Source organism: Protomyctophum bolini (genome assembly GCF_963924005.1).
Source record: "Protomyctophum bolini genome assembly, chromosome: 11".
Classification (NCBI taxonomy): domain Eukaryota; kingdom Metazoa; phylum Chordata; class Actinopteri; order Myctophiformes; family Myctophidae; genus Protomyctophum; species Protomyctophum bolini.
In genome coordinates, this window is record NC_137872.1 from 16,807,719 (window position 1) to 16,826,230 (window position 18,512).

General features: G+C 42.5%; 1 protein-coding gene across 2 annotated transcripts; it reads left to right on the plus strand.

Moving 5' to 3' along the window:
* The first annotated feature begins 854 nt into the window (after positions 1-854).
* Positions 855-18,408, plus strand: cln3 (CLN3 lysosomal/endosomal transmembrane protein, battenin). Of its 2 annotated transcripts, none has more exons than XM_080775667.1 (15): positions 855-1,202; positions 1,339-1,375; positions 2,583-2,679; positions 2,851-2,934; positions 3,177-3,256; positions 8,050-8,135; positions 8,633-8,705; positions 9,367-9,510; positions 11,229-11,371; positions 12,683-12,768; positions 13,283-13,351; positions 13,560-13,615; positions 13,842-13,935; positions 14,498-14,638; positions 17,119-18,408. In XM_080775667.1, the coding sequence occupies exons 1-15, from the start codon at positions 1,157-1,159 to the stop codon at positions 17,233-17,235; spliced, it is 1,353 nt and encodes a 450-aa protein (XP_080631793.1). In that variant the 5' UTR covers positions 855-1,156; the 3' UTR covers positions 17,236-18,408. The 2 variants fall into 2 exon arrangements, with proteins under 2 accessions (XP_080631793.1, XP_080631794.1); XM_080775668.1 differs by having other exon boundaries at positions 12,716-12,768.
* Positions 18,409-18,512: the final 104 nt, after the last annotated feature.

An 18,512-nucleotide genomic window follows, 5' to 3' on the forward strand; every position in this document is an offset into this window, starting at 1 on the left:
CTACTACTTAAGTAAAATATCTGAATCCTTGATATCCATATTTCCATCCATATATTTTTACAGTATTACAGTATTTTACAGTATTATATTATATAGTATCATAATATATATTGTATTTTAGTGACAGTGATTGATTTTCTAAAAGCAGCTGCTGGCCACTCAAGCGGTCAGATGCTCTTCATAGAATGGATGAATGAGGACACCTGGTGGCTGTTTCTAGTTACTGCATTATGTCACAAAAGGAGGGTTGATTCCTGACTGACTCACATGGGTAACAAGATGACTCACCCCTTTTACTCTTTTTGGTAAATTAAATCAATGCGTAAAAATCTTCTCTTATGGGGGTCGCTGGCATATATTTTCTAGTGGGGGTCCGCGGACTAATTAGTGTCAATTTGGGGGTCTTTGACATGAAAGCGTTTGGGAACCACTGGCCTAAACTATATTGGTGTATGTTTTCTGTGCCGAATGGGGACTAACATTACTTACTGTATAAGATCACAGAAGAACCAAACATTACAGTAGTGTCACAGTTCCAGCCATTCCAGCCTGTCAAAGTGGGCAGGGGTGAGGTGGGTTCGGGGAGTGAGGCCAAGTAGTAGCCTGACCAGTTTGTTTTGGGAAGTCTGGAGCCTTGTTTTAAGGGCCTTAGAGGTGCTGTGGTACCGTCCAGGAGGTACCTCATAGTCGAAAGAACCATACGTACGGGGGCTCCTGTTAGGGTCTTCAAGTTGTTATTGTTGTTGGAGGACCAGTTTCAAGACCAGAACCCCAGACTGGGAACTGGGAACCCATACGTGCCGTTCTTGTTTCCGCGGGCGGGGACGTATTTTTGTGAAACACATGGCAGCAGACTTGAGGGAAAGCGAAACTCCTTCCTATGTTTCAAGGAGGAAAACGCTTCGCTTGACCATCGTCTGAAGAACGGTTGTAAATACCGGTATTCCCACGTCAGCAGTGGTTTTATGTAAATGTAGTTCGGTTCAAAGCCTGTGTCGGAGCATCAGTCACCCAGACTGCCAACAATGTTGCCTTTATGCTTGTCATGCGATTTGATTTGCCAGAAATGCTGTGTGGGGATAGCTGCTTGGTAACAGCTGTTTATTTTTAACATTTTAGTTTTTAGAGTTTACTCATTATTTGCACCATTTAAACCATGGAGCAAGCAAGCAGCGTGAATGCAGATCCTGTACATGTACAAGGTGAGTCGGAGTCGGTAGTATTTCTTAATGTATCTTCTATTTTCGTGACGAAAACATCTTCGCACGAACCAGCTGGCTTCTGTTCTGCCAGGTGTCAAATAACGTTTGTAATATATTATGTATGATGTATCTACAGGTCGCTGGTCTCAGTGGCGGAACTGGAGCGGATTTTGGTGAGTGTTGAAAGATGCAGTCCGGGAACTTATAAAAATGTGCTTGCACCTGAAGTAAATGAGGCAGCTAACAGAGAAGAGACTGCTTTTCTCTCACCCTCACCCTATATAGCCCTGGAGTTCCATTTATTTCCAGAGGACAAAATATAGCATCATGGCCTGTGTGAGCCATACACCCACCAGCCTCACGGCAAGTTGTGGGCCACTGACACAGTTCAGACATTTTCAGTGGGCTCTTTATACAACACAGGACAAAGACATCAAAGGGAAACAAAGACATCAAAGGGAAACCCCCTCTGTCCCAAATTGTCAACATGTCCATATTAGGTAATGGTCAAGTCACAGAGCTAGGAAGCACAAAGGAGACCTGGCTCTTTTCTCACAAGCCAGATCTATTTATTATACCCCTGCAGCTGTGGGTCTGTCCGAACATGTCTCTCACCCAGGGGAGACAAAGATCCAGGTTTACACTTTTAGTTTTAAACAGTTATTTATGCTATATTAAAGTGAATTGTGGTTCCAATATACCACACACCTTTTGGTTCCAAATAATTTAGAGTATTCAAATGGTTCCAAAATGGATCCGAACTGAACTGAACCGCCCTTCACAGTATGTCCCAGGCATTAATAGTGCAGATCACGTTGTAACGATAACTTTCCCTGCACTGTGAACTTTCGGCAGAGAAAAACACTCCCTGACTCCCAGTGAGCAGCTATCTCTTTTCTCACTAGGCCAAGGTAAAATACATGTAGTAGACCTCTCATTGCGAGTTAACTTGACTGGGGACAGACAACATGGAGACTGAATAAGATATTAAATGGGACAGATGAAAACATATTTTGGCCATAAACATGGATGACATGACATTAATGATGATATGGGAGAATAAGGTGACAATATGAATGACACAGCCTGGCCCAAAGTTCAGGAGGATATGGGACATTGACCACTGGGCATTTGTTTGTAAACAGATAAGACATAATTATCTAACAACCATCCATCAAAATATTTATATCACCCTTATGCCATATAATGATATTCTGAAATCACAGACGATATTTAAGGATCATATCGATATATTGACCGGCTCTAATTTCAAGTAATTTATTTTTTTCTACACCCATTACTGATGGGCTCAAATCAGTATGTCAGACTATCATTGGCACAGCTAATACAATTGATGTCCTGCAAACATGGTGTGTCTAGGCTCCTGGGGTTGTGCAACAACTTTGCTTATGTGGTAATGCTGAGTGCTGCACATGACATCCTGAAACAGCAAGGATCTGACAACTCCACAGTACCAGTAAGGAAACTTTACAAATAGTACAAAAGTACAAATCTTACCAATTTGGTTACAATTACAAACGGTTAAATAAATTATATATTAACACTGATAATAGTATGGATGGCTACTGGCTAGTAAGAAAGTTTGAAAAGTGTGAAAATATGACCCCTTTTCCATTATCTGTTCCAGACACCATCCACAGCGGCGTTAAACTTTGAACTGGGAAACAGCAGCAACGGTAGCCGCTATGACTGCAACCCTGTGTCAACTGCGGTAAATAGAGGTTTATTAGACCAGTGTTTCACAACAGCTGTCTCCCGATTCACAGAAGTGGGTCACAGGATGTTATGATATGATATGATTTTACTATTTCTTAAATGTTAAATGGGATTTCTTTGAATGTTTAGAAAATTATTTAATTCTCTAGAAAAACAGCTGAACAAAACAGCCTTGATTTTATTCCAATCTTGTTGCTTTGGAGTCGTCCCTAAACTTCTCTGGCTCGCTCTCTGCAGGCTGTTCTATTGGCAGATATCCTACCCACCCTCCTCATCAAGTTCACTGCTCCCTTCTTCATCCACTTAATGCCCTATGGGTAAGTAGAAGATGCCACAGACTCAATTCTTGTCGCTCCTTTGTACACGGCCAATCCCTTGTGCCAACCAGGCTCCACAAAGCCCAAATCCCATATTAGTCCTTGGGCCAAGTGCCCAGATATGACATGTCGGTACCGGAGAAGCGGCAAAGTTTAGTTGTGATTTTTTTATTCCTATACATCCCTAGATCAGGTTTTGATATGATAGACCTTGCTGACTGGTAGCTTTTTAGTGGTTATCACCTCAAACCCCCCTTTTTGGTATATGGCTCTGGCGAAATTGTGTAAAGGCAAATAAAAATTCACTAAAATTACATAAATACACATGGAAGTGTGAAATTTGGCATGGAGTATCCTGACACATAGGGGTAAGTATCAGAATAGGATTTTGGGGCTATCTAGCATTGTATTCTTAAATATGACCTACATCATCCTCAGAAACACAAAAATATACACTGTCCGTTTAACAAATAACAACAAAGATGGTTATTTTCCAGCACATTAGGGTGAATATAACTGCCTCACTTGTATATAGAAAACTTCCCATATCCTTAAGCTTCAATTTAAGCCCAAGATGACCTCTCTATCTTGAAGATTACTCTTTCTGTGGCCAAAATGCTGCACTATACCTCAAATCGGAGACATTTTCATTATCAGTCACTTTAGCCTTCCAGAGTCCTAGAATGTAACAATAGGTTCACATGTTCTGCAACTACTGCTGTCTGAAGTTAGAAACATGAATACTACAGCAGGAACACAAATGCCTTTTATTATATTTATATTTATTTATTATATTATATGCACATAATAGCTTGTTTCAGTACATAGCCTATCAATATAGTCACCCAAATCAATGTGCACCCAAATGTTAATAGAAAATAGAAAAAAATAAAATAAAAATGTTGAATAGGAGAAGAGGTAGAAACCTGATTGTGTCCACCTTGATGCGTTAATATAATTCAACCATAATCACTCCATGTCACCCTCAATAAATATATGTGAAGCCACAAGCCGACTATGGTCCTGCATGGTTCTCTAATAGGCACACTGGTGTAAGGGTGATATAGCCTACAACCAGCAAACCCCTTCGTACAGTATACAATTCTTTCATGGTCCTTCGAGCACGGATCACCCTGCCATCAGAGATGGACCGGAGTCCCCCTCCCCAGCTCCACCGCCACCATCGGCGCAGCAGCGACCATGGGCCCCAGCCCCCCAGCAGCCATGGCCCTCAGCTGCTGCTGGGGAGCTGGGGGAGTGGGGGCCATGGCTGCTAGGGGGGGCTGGGGGCCATGGCTGCTGCTGGGAGCTGGGGGAGTGGGGGCCATGGCTGATGGGGAGCTGGGAGCCATGGCTGCTGTTGGGGAGCTGAGGACCCTGACATGCTGTGAATGCTGGACCCTATAGAGCCCAGACATGCTCCTATGTAAGGCTTGAATTGATACCTATTGGATTGGATTTAATTGAATCCTATAGAGCCCTGAATGCTATTTCAGAGCCCTATAGACCTACATGACGAAAGTGTTGGACCCTATAGAGCCCTGACATGCAGTGAATGCTGGACCCTATAGAAACCCTGAAATGCTGTGTGACTGCTGGACCCTATAGAGCCCTGACATGCTGTGAATGCTGGACCCTATAGAGCCCTGAAATGCATTGAATGCTGGACCCTATAGAGCCCTGACATGCTGTGAATGCTGGACCCTATAGAGCCCTGAAATGCATTGAATGCTGGACCCTATAGAGCTCTGACATGCTGTGAATGCTGGACCCTATAGAGCCCTGAAATGGCTGCTGGGGAGCTGGGGGCCATGGCTGCTGCTGGGGAGCTGGGGGAGTGGGGGCCATGGCTGCTGGGGAGTGGGGGCCATGGCTGCTGCTGGGGAGCTGGGGGAGTGGGGGCCATGGCTGCTGGGGAGCTGGGGGCCATGGCTGCTGCTGGGAGCTGGGGGAGTGGGGGCCATGGCTGCTAGGGAGCTGGGGGCCATGGCTGCTGTTGGGGAGCTGAGGGCCCTGACATGCTGTGAATGCTGGACCCTAGAGAGCCCAGACATGCTCCTAATGTAAGGATTGAATTCATACCTATTTAATTGAATCCTATAGAGCCCTGAATGCTATCTCAGAGCCCTATAGACCTACATGACGAAAGTGCTGGACCCTATAGAGCCCTGACATGCAGTGAATGCTGGACCCTATAGAAACCCTGAAATGCTGTGAATGCTGGACCCTATAGAGCCCTGAAATGCATTGAATGCTGGACCCTATAGAGCTCTGACATGCTGTGAATGCTGGACCCTATAGAGCCCTGAAATGGCTGCTGGGGAGCTGGGGGCCATGGCTGCTGCTGGGGAGCTGGGGGAGTGGGGGCCATGGCTGCTGGGGGAGTGGGGGCCATGGCTGCTGGGGAGCTGGGGGCCATGGCTGCTGCTGGGAGCTGGGGGAGTGGGGGCCATGGCTGCTGGGGAGCTGAGGGCCATGGCTGCTGCTGGGAGCTGGGGGAGTGGGGTCCATGGCTGCTGGGGGAGTGGGGGCCATGGCTGCTGGGGAGCTGGGGGCCATGGCTGCTGCTGGGAGCTGGGGGAGTGGGGGCCATGGCTGCTGGGGAGTGGGGGCCATGGCTGCTGCTGGGGAGCTGGGGGAGTGGGGGCCATGGCTGCTGCTGTGGAGCTGAGGGCCCTGACATGCTGTGAATGCTGGACAACATAACGACATGCGACACATAATGTACTGTACAGTAGGGCTCACCTTAACGACATGCAACACATAATGTACAGTACAGTACAGTACGGCTCACCTATAACGACATGCGACACATAATGTACAGTACAGTACGGCTCACCTATAACGACATGCAACACATAATGTACAGTACAGTACGGCTCACCTATAACGACATGCAACACATAATGTACAGTACAGTACGGCTCACCTATAACGTCATGCGACACATAATGTACAGTACAGTACAGTACGGCTCACCTATAACGACATGCGACACATAATGTACAGTACAGTACGGCCATGGCTGCTGGGGGGCTGAGGGCCATGGCTGCTGGGGGGCTGGGGCCCATGGTCGCTGCTGCGCCGATGGTGGCGGTGGAGCTGGGGAGGGTGATCCGTGCTCGAAGGACCATGAAAGAATTGTATACTGTACGAAGGGGTTTGCTGGTTGTAGGCTATATCACCCTTACACCAGTGTGCCTATTAGAGAACCATGCAGGACCATAGTCGGCTTGTGGTTTCACATATATTTATTGAGGGTGACATGGAGTGATGATGGTTGAATTATATTAATGCATCAAGGTGGACACAATCAGGTTTCTACCTCTTCTCCTATTCAACATTTTTATTTTATTTTTTTCTATTTTCTATTAACATTTGGGTGCACATTGATTTGGGTGACTATATTGATAGGCTATGTACTGAAACAAGCTATTATGTGCATATAATATAATAAATAAATATAAATATAATAAAAGGCATTTGTGTTCCTGCTGTAGTATTCATGTTTCTAACTTCAGACAGCAGTAGTTGCAGAACATGTGGACCTATTGTTACATTCTAGGACTCTGGAAGGCTAAAGTGACTGATAATGAAAATGTCTCCGATTTGAGGTATAGTGCAGCATTTTGGCCACAGAAAGAGTAATCTTCAAGATAGAGAGGTCATCTTGGGCTTAAATTGAAGCTTAAGGATATGGGAAGTTTTCTATATACAAGTGAGGCAGTTATATTCACCCTAATGTGCTGGAAAATAACCATCTTTGTTGTTATTTGTTAAACGGACAGTGTATATTTTTGTGTTTCTGAGGATGATGTAGGTCATATTTAAGAATACAATGGTAGATAGCCCCAAAATCCTATTCTGATACTTACCCCTATGTGTCAAGATACTACATGACAAATTTTAGACTACCAAGTCGATTTTTGTAATTTTAGTGAATTAATGTATGCCTTTACACAATTTCGCCAGAGCCATATACCAAAAAGGGGGGTTTGAGGTGATAACCACTAAAAAGCTGCCAGTCAGCAAGGTCTATCATATCAAAACCTAATCTAGGGATGTATAGGAATAAAAAAATCACAACTAAACTTTGCCGCCTTTTCGGTACCGATATCTCGTCCGGCCCAAGGACTATATGAGATCTTTAGAACCTCCACTTTCTGTTGCAGACTTTTGTCCTTTGACTACTGACTCCTGCATGGACTCCTAGGAAGTACAGTACATTTGACAGATGCCTGTTAAGGATAACTGTTGAGAGACTACGGGCTCCATCTTGCGCCATCCCTTACCCCTTATCCCTAAACTTATTTGCCATTTTTACTATTTTAAAACATTTAAAAATTGTTCAACTAGCCAATCTACATCGACACGTTGTTAGCTTGTAGATCGGCTATTTGTACTATTTTAAAATGTTTTAAAATAGTATAAAATGGCAAATAAGTTTAGGGATAAGGGGTAAGGCTACATATATTCACTCAGACTGTTGATATACTGTAAATTCATTCCTATACTTAGTGTTGATAGACTGTTAATAGACAGTGCATACATCCACCTGTATAAATGTTTGTAAAAAGTTGGTGGTAGTCATTCTGTATCTCAGAATCTAGTGCTATCTTGAGGTACAAGTACAGTATCTGTTGTCAACACCACACTGAAGTGTTGAAGGAAGAGATGCAGTGGGAGTCATGGCAGTTTGATTTTCATGCACAAATAAACGTCAAATAAACTCCTGCGTGTTATTTTAACTGTACAAATGGATCAATAATATCCCTTCCTGTCTGGACCTCCAGGTTTCGTGTGTTGTTCTGTGTCAGCGCTGCAACAACAAGCTTCCTATTGGTATCCTTCTCTTCAGTCATGTGGATGAGCATTCTGGGTAATGGAAAGATGAGCTCCCATCTCGTACACGTTTTTTTCTTTTTATTATTATTATTATTATTATTATTATTATTAGGTATTATTATTATTTTAATGTTTAACTTGAAACGAGTTCGATAAATTGTTAATCAGGAAAGTGACATGTTCAGATGAACCAAACATTAGCTCTATTAAAAAAAAAAAAAAAAAACAAGATTTGTATTTTTTTCCTGTAATATAAATGCCAGGGTTAAAGTAAATTTGACCATAACCTTTACTGTAATTTGAAATTAACTTGTTGAAAATGTTCAGGGGGACTTGACATGGCTGGCTTACACTTTTTTCCCCCTCATGGATTTAACTTTCTGCTGTTATGTGATTTACAAGAGTGCAGCTAGAGTTTTCCCACTGAAATCAAACTGCAATCAGAAATTGTTCACATATTTGATTCATTTAAGCCTCCAATTCTCCTTCTCAGCCCAGACAAAGGTGTTCTAATACTGTGGTATTTTCCAGGTGTGATCTTTGCCAGTGTGAGCTCGGGTCTGGGAGAACTCTCCTTCCTCTCTCTCACTGTCTTCTTCAACAGGTGAGAGACAACCACCCTCTCAGGGAAGAGCATTGTTTTCATTTGGCTTGTACAGCATGTTTCTCTGACTTGTCTGTATTTTTGATGGGCGCTAGCCCCTCCTATACACAGGTTTGTCTTTAGTTCAATGTTTGATTTGTAAACACATTGACAATGAAGGGAAAATGTACATCATGTGTCATTTACGTCATATTGTCTCTTTATTGTTAATGGCGTTTAATGTTTGTGTTTGCACCGTTTGTTTTACATCTCCATTACATCACCTAATCGACATGAGTTAGATTTTAACATTTTAACAGTTAAATATTTACTTCAAACTAAGAACAAAATTTACTTTGTTATTGTGCTATAATCATATCCATTAAAGGTTCGAATTTCTGCTCAAAAACCGTTGAAGACAGAATTGTTCAACAAATACTGTATGTCTCTAATTTGGCAGCATGACCTTGAGCAACCTTGAACCTAGGTCCAACTCCAGTCCAGAGACCAGTTTTCACAAAGTGGATATATGTACCTAGTAAAAACCTCAATGTTAATGTATCCGTTTGTAACTCTGAGAGTGTACAACTTTGTACTCAAAGTTAACTGAACATTTGTTTACAGCGTATGACTGTGTGTATTTGATCATTGTGTGACTCCAGTATGTGTCTCTGTGTATCAGGGATGTGTTGGGGGGATGGGGTTCAGGCACTGGAGGGGCTGGTGTTGCCGGGGCATTGCTCTATTCGGCCTTCACCCAGGCCGGCTTGTCACCACAGGTCACGCTACTCATCATGCTAGTCGTCCCTGTTGCCATGGTGATTAGGTAAGACTCAAGTGTTTCTGTGAATAGAATATAGAAACATAGAAACACTCAATAAACACTTGCATTTGTATGTTGTTATTAAATGGTGGAATCCATAACATTGCTGGATAAGGAAGTGGATGTTCATTCACACTCCTTAAAGGAGCACTTAAACCCATGTTCAACCATAAGCCCAAACCACACCGGTAGGGACTCCTTGGGACAAAACCGTTTTAAGGTCAACCACACCAATGCAACTAATTGCAACTCAATGAGTTGCATTGGAGTGGTTGACCTTAAAAACAGTCTCGTCCCGACTCCCGACCCTTTTGTGTGGTTTGGGCTTTATGCTCAGAGTGACCACATAACTGGCAACTGCTCATTTTACGATGGCACCACTTCTGTCTATTCAGTATACTGTATGTCTGAGGAAGGCTGCCTCCATAGTCCCACCAGTGAGACACAGACGATGATTGTGTCATCTCATTTTGAGCGTTAGTGAATAACGAGTTAACGACCAATTATATGAAGATAAGGTTTAAAATGGATGAAGTGCTCCATTGATGGAGAAGTCTGGTTGGTGTCTGTTCCTGAACCTTTTTAGCTCGAGACCCGGCACCCAAACTAGTGAAAACAGACGATCTACAGTATACCACACACAACACGGCATGTTGTGAGCTTGTAGAGCTGCTATTTTCACTACTTATCAGTAGTAAAAGTATTTTTTCCCCTCAAATGAATGGAATGCACACCCTGTCAACGCGTTGTGAGCTTGCAGGCTGTATGAACTGAGACCCTTAACAACCAGTAAGGCGCGCAAACGCGGGAAGCGAACGCAGCTCGTACATATTTAAGTTAAGTTATTTTTAAGTTAAGTTTTTAACTTAGCCATAACCATATAAGGAGTCCCCAAAGCAGCTATACGTCCAAATATGGAGTGTGTTGCATCAATCACAAACAAATGACTCGGCTCCATATATGGGCACAAAGGTGACACACACACACACACACACACACACACACACACACACACACACACACACAGGCAGACATGATCTGCTAGGTCTCATAGTAAGTGCTCACTGCATTCGCAATAAAAGCATGCAGCTTTCACAAGTTGGCCCATAATAAAGACAAGGAAAAGCATTAAGAATTCGGTGGCATTTCACATTGCAAAGAGCTATCTTTTCCCCAAAATGTAAAAATAATATATGAGGAATTAATTTGGATAATGGTAATAGGGTATTGTAAAAGTTGTCACTTTATTAATCCCCTTTATTCAATAAAGTCTGCAGCTCTATATGGCTATGGGCTGTGGCAATAATTTTGAAACCATGAACTTTAGTTCAAAATGTTGAATTAGGAACTATGAACTGAACTAGTTCCTTTTAAAATTTCTGAACTGTGAACTGAACTAGTATAACTGAACTTTCCCAACACTGGTTATGACCCAGTGTGAACCCATGTTTTCATGATTAGGTCTGGATGCATGTGATGTGAGCAGTATCTGGCTGAGCCACGAGTTTCTGTTCTCTGTCTATCTTTTCTTTGCACCTTTGCACTGTCTGAATTTTACTTTGTTGCTGTGTTGTGCAAGGAAGATGTCTGCTATTTTCAACAATAGCGTACAACTGAGTATAAATCAAGCTTTACTGTCACGGTTAGACGAGAGTTCCTGAAATAGCTGAAATGTTATTAGTAAATACCTTTTTTATTTTCATCCATATTCCTGTTTCCAGCTACTTTTCCATGTTGGTCTTTCCGCCGTCATTTCCTCAGTGGCATAATGGAGGGGCGAGGCTGCCAGTGACAGGTGGAGTCTCAGCGGAGAGACAGAGGCTAATGGAAGATTCTGATGAAGATGAGCCACAGCAAGAGAAAGGTAGAGCCAAGCCTAATTTATACTTCATCGTACTCACTCCACATAAATAGCAGATAATACAATCTTGATCTTTTACACAAGCTACACCATCGTACGAATGGGTATTAAATAAGCATCCCTGTGACCTAACATGAGAGAAAATCTGTAGGTAAAAATAATATTCAACAGAGATCCTCAGCTAGCCTCGGTACCCAGGCTATTAGTTTTGGTCGCTACGAACGTGAGACATTTCCTGGTCTAGGAGTGGGAGTGAACTACAGATGGGGCGTCGCTCTCAATATAGTGAGGTCAGCTTTCTCTGCTGTTTTCTACCAGGGAGGGGAGGGGCGGAGGGGTGGCCTCTGATCGCTGAACCAATAATCTCCAGCGCTTGCTCCAAGCGTGCCGCTCTAGACCAGAAAGCACGCTGGCTGGGCCAGGCCAATCCTCAGCTGATCTTCATCCAGACGGTGTACTGTTTAGGACTAAACAGTACACCGTCTTCATCCAGACGGTGTACTGTTTAGGACTAAACAGTACAGTACACCGTCTGGATGAAGATCAGCTGAGGATTGGCCTGGCCCAGCCAGTACTTTTTTAACCTAAACTTTAGGTTAAAGGGATTGTGACATTAAAAAAAAGGTATTGGAATTGTTCTTATTTTTTTGAACTTTTTACATGAACTTTTAACATTCAGTAGATTTTCTGTGATCTGGGGTTTTCTGGCTCAAACAGGTGCTCTGATTTGCCGGCAGTTTGTGATGTAAGAGCCTGCAAATCCCATATATGTCAATGGGATTTGCCAGCAGATGTCACTGTTTTCACTGTGTTGCCTGTTTTCATTGTAGCTCAAAAGGCTTCCAAACCCCAAAGAAAACTTCAGACCACAGAACATCCACTGAATGTTGGGTGTAATTGAGGTCATAAAACCTAAAAGAAAAAAGAAAACGAAAAAGAAATGAAAATGAATGTCATAAAACCTTTAAAAAAGTATAAAAAGAATAATTCTGGATTCACTTCTGACTTGATCAACGGGCTTTTTTTGAGTGGTGCAGCCACTCCAGTGCACAGCACTTGCCTGTTTAGGGTCCCAGTCAGCGCCGCAGGCACACCTTAGCGCACACACCTTAGGGTGAAGCTTCTTTTCCATCCACCAGCTGTCTAAAAAGCCGAATGACGTCGGGTGTCAGCTTCGTCTGTCCACGGCTGTGCGCTAAGGTGTGCCTGCGCTGTATGTCTGTCTGTCTGTTTAGAGCACCAACAGGTGACAAAGTGGCGCTGTTGTTTAAATGGCTTTTATTTAGTAGTTTTATTATTGAATAACCCTCACAGGTTTTGTTCTCTCCCCCCTGATGATTATAACAGAGGTCAGACCTACTGGGCCGCTCACCTTAAGAGAGAAACTACATGTCATCAGAGTGAGTGTACACATGACGCACATCAAATATTTGATCTTGTACATACAGAAGTGTACATTTTCAGGAAATGGGGAAATATAACCTGTGTCCCAAATCTCCAATGGATCCAGTGTAGTTATTATTTAGTCACAAGCTTTTGTTAATACTTTTCATTGGTTAAATGTTTATCAGAACCTGCAGAGAGACTCACACTTTCAATCTGGTGTCCCTGTTTTGGGCATGTCATTGTAAGTGAAAACAACCCAAATCTTTGGGTTAAAAAAAATAGCAGCTCCACAAGCTCACACATTGATATGCACATGCATTAGGAATCAGGAACTTGACTTGTTGTTTGGCTTTACAGTATAATACATGGATGTTCAAATAACAGTAGACAATGCCAAGAATATTAATGCTATAGAGCTCTGTGAATACTCTGTAAGGATAGGGTCGGGTGACAAATGTTTGACACATTTTTGTCTCTGCTTCCTCTAACTTTGCTGGGGTTTGTCTCTGCTTCCTCTAACCTTGCTAGGGTTTGCTGAAATTCGTGCTTCCCCTGGGATTGGTTTATTTCGCTGAGTATTTCATCAACCAGGGCCTGGTGAGTATTTACTCCGCTGCCCCCTTGTGTCACTTACAATGAATTCACCTCACTTAGATAATGTTTATAATTTGAATTATACTTTTAAAATATGATATAAAGTGACAAACCTCCCTGACTCCATAGCTGGCCATGGTCTTTTACTTAAAAGAAAAATATGAATAAGTATACTTCAATCACTATTAATAATATACCTTTCCATTCCCAGCTGGAGCTCCTGTATTTCCCAGAGTTCCCCCTGTCCCACGCCGAACAGTACCGCTGGTCAGTATATGATGTTAAGTGGAATGAGTGTTTTACAGGATGCACTCATTAACATACTGGTCCCTTATCCTGTATTACATTGTTGACTGTAAAGCCTGATTTATACATGACAGAGTATAAATTAGGCTGTGTGTGTGTGTGTGTGTGTGTGTGTGTGTGTGTGTGTGTGTGTGTGTGTGTGTGTGTGTGTGTGTGTGCACGCACGCACGCACGCACGCACGCATAGGTACCAGACTCTGTACCAGGTGGGTGTGTTGGTGTCCCGCTCCTCTCTATGCTGTGTGAAGATAAGGAAGCTATGGGCTCTCTCTCTACTACAGGTGAAAGGACCTTTACATATTAGTCATGTTCTACCACATAATGCAATGTTTATTTAACTCTGAAAGCTAAAGAAGATATCACGATACACTTAACATATAAAGCAGAGACCCAGCATTCTTCCACTGGAGTCTTTAGACAGAGATATCTAGCACTCCTCCTTTGCTGGGCTTGGTCTCATTTGGAAAGAACTTGCTTCCTGGTGCTTAGGACCGTCTTAGGTTCCTTGATTTGATGGTGAAACAATACCAAGCACTTGGTATTGTTTCACCATCAAATCAAGGAACCTAAGACGGCAGTACGGCAACCCTTACAGAAATTACATTATTTATTTTATATATAATTGTATATTGTGTATAATATATCTGTCAGTTCATCTGTACAGCTGGTACATAGAGGTCAGGATCAATTTCCATGGAACATATCACTACCAGGACTACCTTTCTAAGGTTGTTGCCTCAATTCAATGTAACCTTTTTGACTGCAGGGTACCTAATATTAAGGAAGGTTCCTATTCCTAACTACGCAGCAGGCGATGAGCTTCCTTGCCTCTGTGTTTTCCAGTGTGTGAATGCAGTGCTGCTGTCCCTGGCTGTGTACTACCAGTTCCTGCCCAGTGCCTGGCTGGTGTTTGTCATAGTGCTCTATGAAGGCCTGCTGGGAGGAGCCGCTTATGTCAACACCTTCTACTTCATCAGCAAGGAGGTCAGCTCATCTGCTGCATTGGTTCTCAAACCTTTTCATGCCAAAGAGACTCATCTGAAAGGGTTTTGTGCCAAGGACCCCCATGCAAGATTTGAGCCCACCACCATGGAGGTTGTGGGTTCGAAACCGCCATGGTGCAACCGGCACTGTCGGGCATCAATGCGAACACAATTGGCCCATGTTCAGGGGAGGGAAGCCGGATGGGGAGGGTGATATTGGCCATTGCATGTACCTTTTACGGGCTGGGCGGCACCTGTTAACAGGGAGTGTTGGGCGGGAGGATTAGGATGAAGGCTCTATGTCCTTCCAGTGAGGGCTCCTCGCTGGCAGGTGAATCAGTAAAATGCAACTGCAGCAGACAACAGACGTGTGTGGGGACTCAGGAATACTTTATCATAATGACTAAATTGGGGAGAAAAAGGGCGTAACAAAGTATTGGCTACTCCAAATTTTAATAAATACAATATAATAAACAATTGGTTAAAGTGGTTAAACCGATTTTGATGCTATATTAACACATTTTCCTGGGGACTCCCTGGAACCCACTATATGGCCCCTGGTGTCCCTGGACCTCACTTTGAGAACCAAATATCTACTAGTCTTTCTGCCACACAAAATACATTAAACTGGACCCTATTCCCATTCAAAGCACATTGTCACTGTCTGTCAGGTGCAAGCCTTATTTGTACACAGGAAATGGAGAAAAATAACCTGTGTTCCAATAGTCTCTCGTAGCCAGACAACTATTCCACAATCTCCGAATGCTATACTGTAGAGTCTGGACCTATAGCCCCCATGAGCCGAGTAACAGAAGCTGCCATTTCCGTCTTTAGAGCTTATTTATTTATTTCCTTTTCTGCTAAGCAACAAGCTATATATTCTTAGATGTTTTCTAATTATATTAGGATAAATGTGCGCGACTGTAAAGGCGAAACGGAAGTGGCGAGGAGGCTCCACTTCCGCTTTATAGTTTACTCATGACAGCTCTTCCGTTGGCCCAGACTGTATGATGAAGTGTTTGGAAATCGCGGAGGCAACAGTCTGGTAATGCGATACCAGTGTTCCAATGAATCCAATATCCTTGCATTTAAAGGAAAATGTGTTCTGTTCTGCCCGGTTCTTCAGCCGGTTCGAGCCTGTCCCCACGTATGATCTCGTTAGTAGTTATTTACTATAGTCACAAGCAAATTGGTTAAATAATTATGAAATCCACAGACAGACGTAACCATGAATATCGGCACTGTCAGGCAGAAATCTTGTATCTCAATACTGGTATTTCATATTTTTGGGTTTTTGCATAAATAAATGCGATACTCGAGTGCAGGTGAAAGGTAACTGCTTTGGCCATAGTGTACAACGTGTCTGCGCCACAGTGTTAATTTGAAATCTGGTGCAATTAGTCATGAACTTTGAGTGCATACAACAGTATGGGTACATAAGAGAAATAGAGAATGTAGGAACGTGACATTGGCTACGTTTACATGAGCAGTTAAATCCCCTTTTCATTCCGAATAGAAGTTCAATCCTATTAAACGTTGTTATGTAAACACCTACAAAAACTTACATCCGAATGAAAACGCTCGATGCGATCTAAAAACCATTCCGATGTCACTGGCCGGATTACTCCGATTTTCAATGCGATTGAAAGAAATTTGACTCATGTATACACTGCTTCGGATGTAAATTCATTCTGGTCTTTCTGAGCATGCTCCAAGGCGCTCATATCCAAGGCGCGCCGTCGGCGCCGAGGAGTTTGCACATAGAGCGCGTTATTTCGTTCCTTTTTTCAGATCCGAAATCCACAAAAAAAACGTGGAGCAGCAGCAGATGAGATACCCCTGATGTGTGTGTGTGTTTGTGTGTGTGTGTTCAACGGTCTCTCTCTCTCTCTCTCGAAAATAACGAGCGACCCGATACAATAATAATCATCAGTGTTGCGTTGCGTGCCCTGGCCGTGCTGTAGATACAAAGTATAGTAGTAGGTAATCATCTCGTTTTTATTTGTAGGCCTACTACTAGTAAGCCTACAAATAAATACGAGATGATTACCTTCCCAGCGGAGAAGCGGAGCCGCAGCGGGTGGGGAAAAAAAGACGGTAAACACTAAACATATATGCCCGCACCGCCCCTATCCAACCAGCAGCCTCAAAGCTACTGCGGAATGAAATGATGGGATTTCAAAGTATCGTCTTTCGTCTGTAGTATCATGTTTGTATTGTTGAGACAGTCACAATGAATGAACTGCCTATATTGTATGTGTCCAACAGATGGCGTAGTTTCACGTGAATTAACATGTATCATGTCTTCTATCACTTCTCCATATAAACACTCATTCGGAATGACCATTTCCCATGTAAACTCGCGGCAAAAAACATTACATCGGATGTATTTTATTCGGAAGTATTTATTCGGAATGATCACCCTTCATGTAAACGTAGCCATTCCTAACTTCTCCTTTCACATCATCCCCCCATCTCCAGACTGAAGACAGACACAGGGAGTTTGCCATGGCGACCGCCAGTGTGGGAGACAGCTTTGGCATCGCTCTGTCCGGCCTCACCGCGTTCCCCGTCCACAGGTACTTCTGTTCCCTATGATGCAGCCACCGCAGAGACACCACAATGGGGACTGTGATGTAAAACATGTTACCATCTCTTCTGGGATATAACTGACAAAGCTGAAAAATACATTTTTGTTTTGTATTGTTATAGAAACTTTTAATGTGGAGCATATTAGTGGAGGATATTTGTTTGCACTTCATAAGAAATGGCCTTTTGCTTACTTTAAGCTTTTGAACATTATTGATTTACATACTGTATGTTGCTAATAAAATAATTGTAATTTTCAATCACAGATACTGTTAGGCCAAGTCATGGTTTAATTAAGAATGCCTTTAATATTTTGTCTGTCACCTAAAACAATTACTTTTCTTGTTTTATTTTCTATTATTTTGTGTAAATTCCTAGTTCCTACTAATATGTTGGTCAATTCCAGATACTGCTGCTGTTTTTGGGTTGATAATTTTCTAATTTTATTAATTCTCAAATGGTGATAATTTATTCCTTTTTTGAATTACAAATATATGTATTTCTTGATAAGTTTGAGTGGCATTGATCTATCCACCAATAAAAAATGTTTTGACATCTTCTCAGTCTCGGTCTCGGCCCCATGACGAAGAAACAATAGGTGTGACATGTTCTTTTACATATAGCATGATCAATCAAAGCCAGGCCTTCACGGCAAAGTGTTTATCATCCCTTTAACAAATGTATTTATTTTAGTTTAACAATTCTATGCTGATTATTCCTATGATGGCAGATTTTGTCATTTTTTATTTTCTTCTGGGAGCTGAGGAACTGGAGGTTCAGTAGTAGGGATCATCATATTGTCTGAATGTTGCCTTTGTCCGTTTTTAATGTCTTGTAAATGTCATGTTTTTATGTTGCGTGTGGACTCCAGGAAGATAGCTGCTGTTAGCCATCAGCCAATCGGGATCCTAATAAACACTATCTCATTCTAGATTTAACTTCTATATTTTGTTAGGCATTTCTTTTTTACTGTCTGTCACCTTGAACCTCATACAACGAAGGGCCACAATAGAAAACTAGAAAAGTTGCAATTTAGAAAAATTGCAAAGCCAATTAAATTAAATGTCGCGTCACCCCTATGATCATGCGTAAGTAATTCGGATGGGATTTATCCCCCCAAAATCATGTTTTTGCAACAAACTGTTAATTTTTTTGCATTTGCGCCGGCCCCTATGGATGAAAATGGAATTGCTTTTGGCTCTGGGTTGAACCACCCGCGATATGTGATTAAAATTTGGGGTGGGCCCTTCCCAGTCCCACTAACTTCAGACGACGATTAAGGCCGA

Coding starts and splice junctions, on each gene's coding strand:
- cln3 (XM_080775667.1), top strand. CDS start 1,157: ATGGAGCAAGCAAGCAGCGTGAATGCAGATCCTGTACATGTACAAG. Junction 3,257..8,049: donor ATCCACTTAATGCCCTATGG/GTAAGTAGAAGA, acceptor CTGGACCTCCAG/GTTTCGTGTGTTGTTCTGTG. Junction 8,136..8,632: donor CATGTGGATGAGCATTCTGG/GTAATGGAAAGA, acceptor GGTATTTTCCAG/GTGTGATCTTTGCCAGTGTG.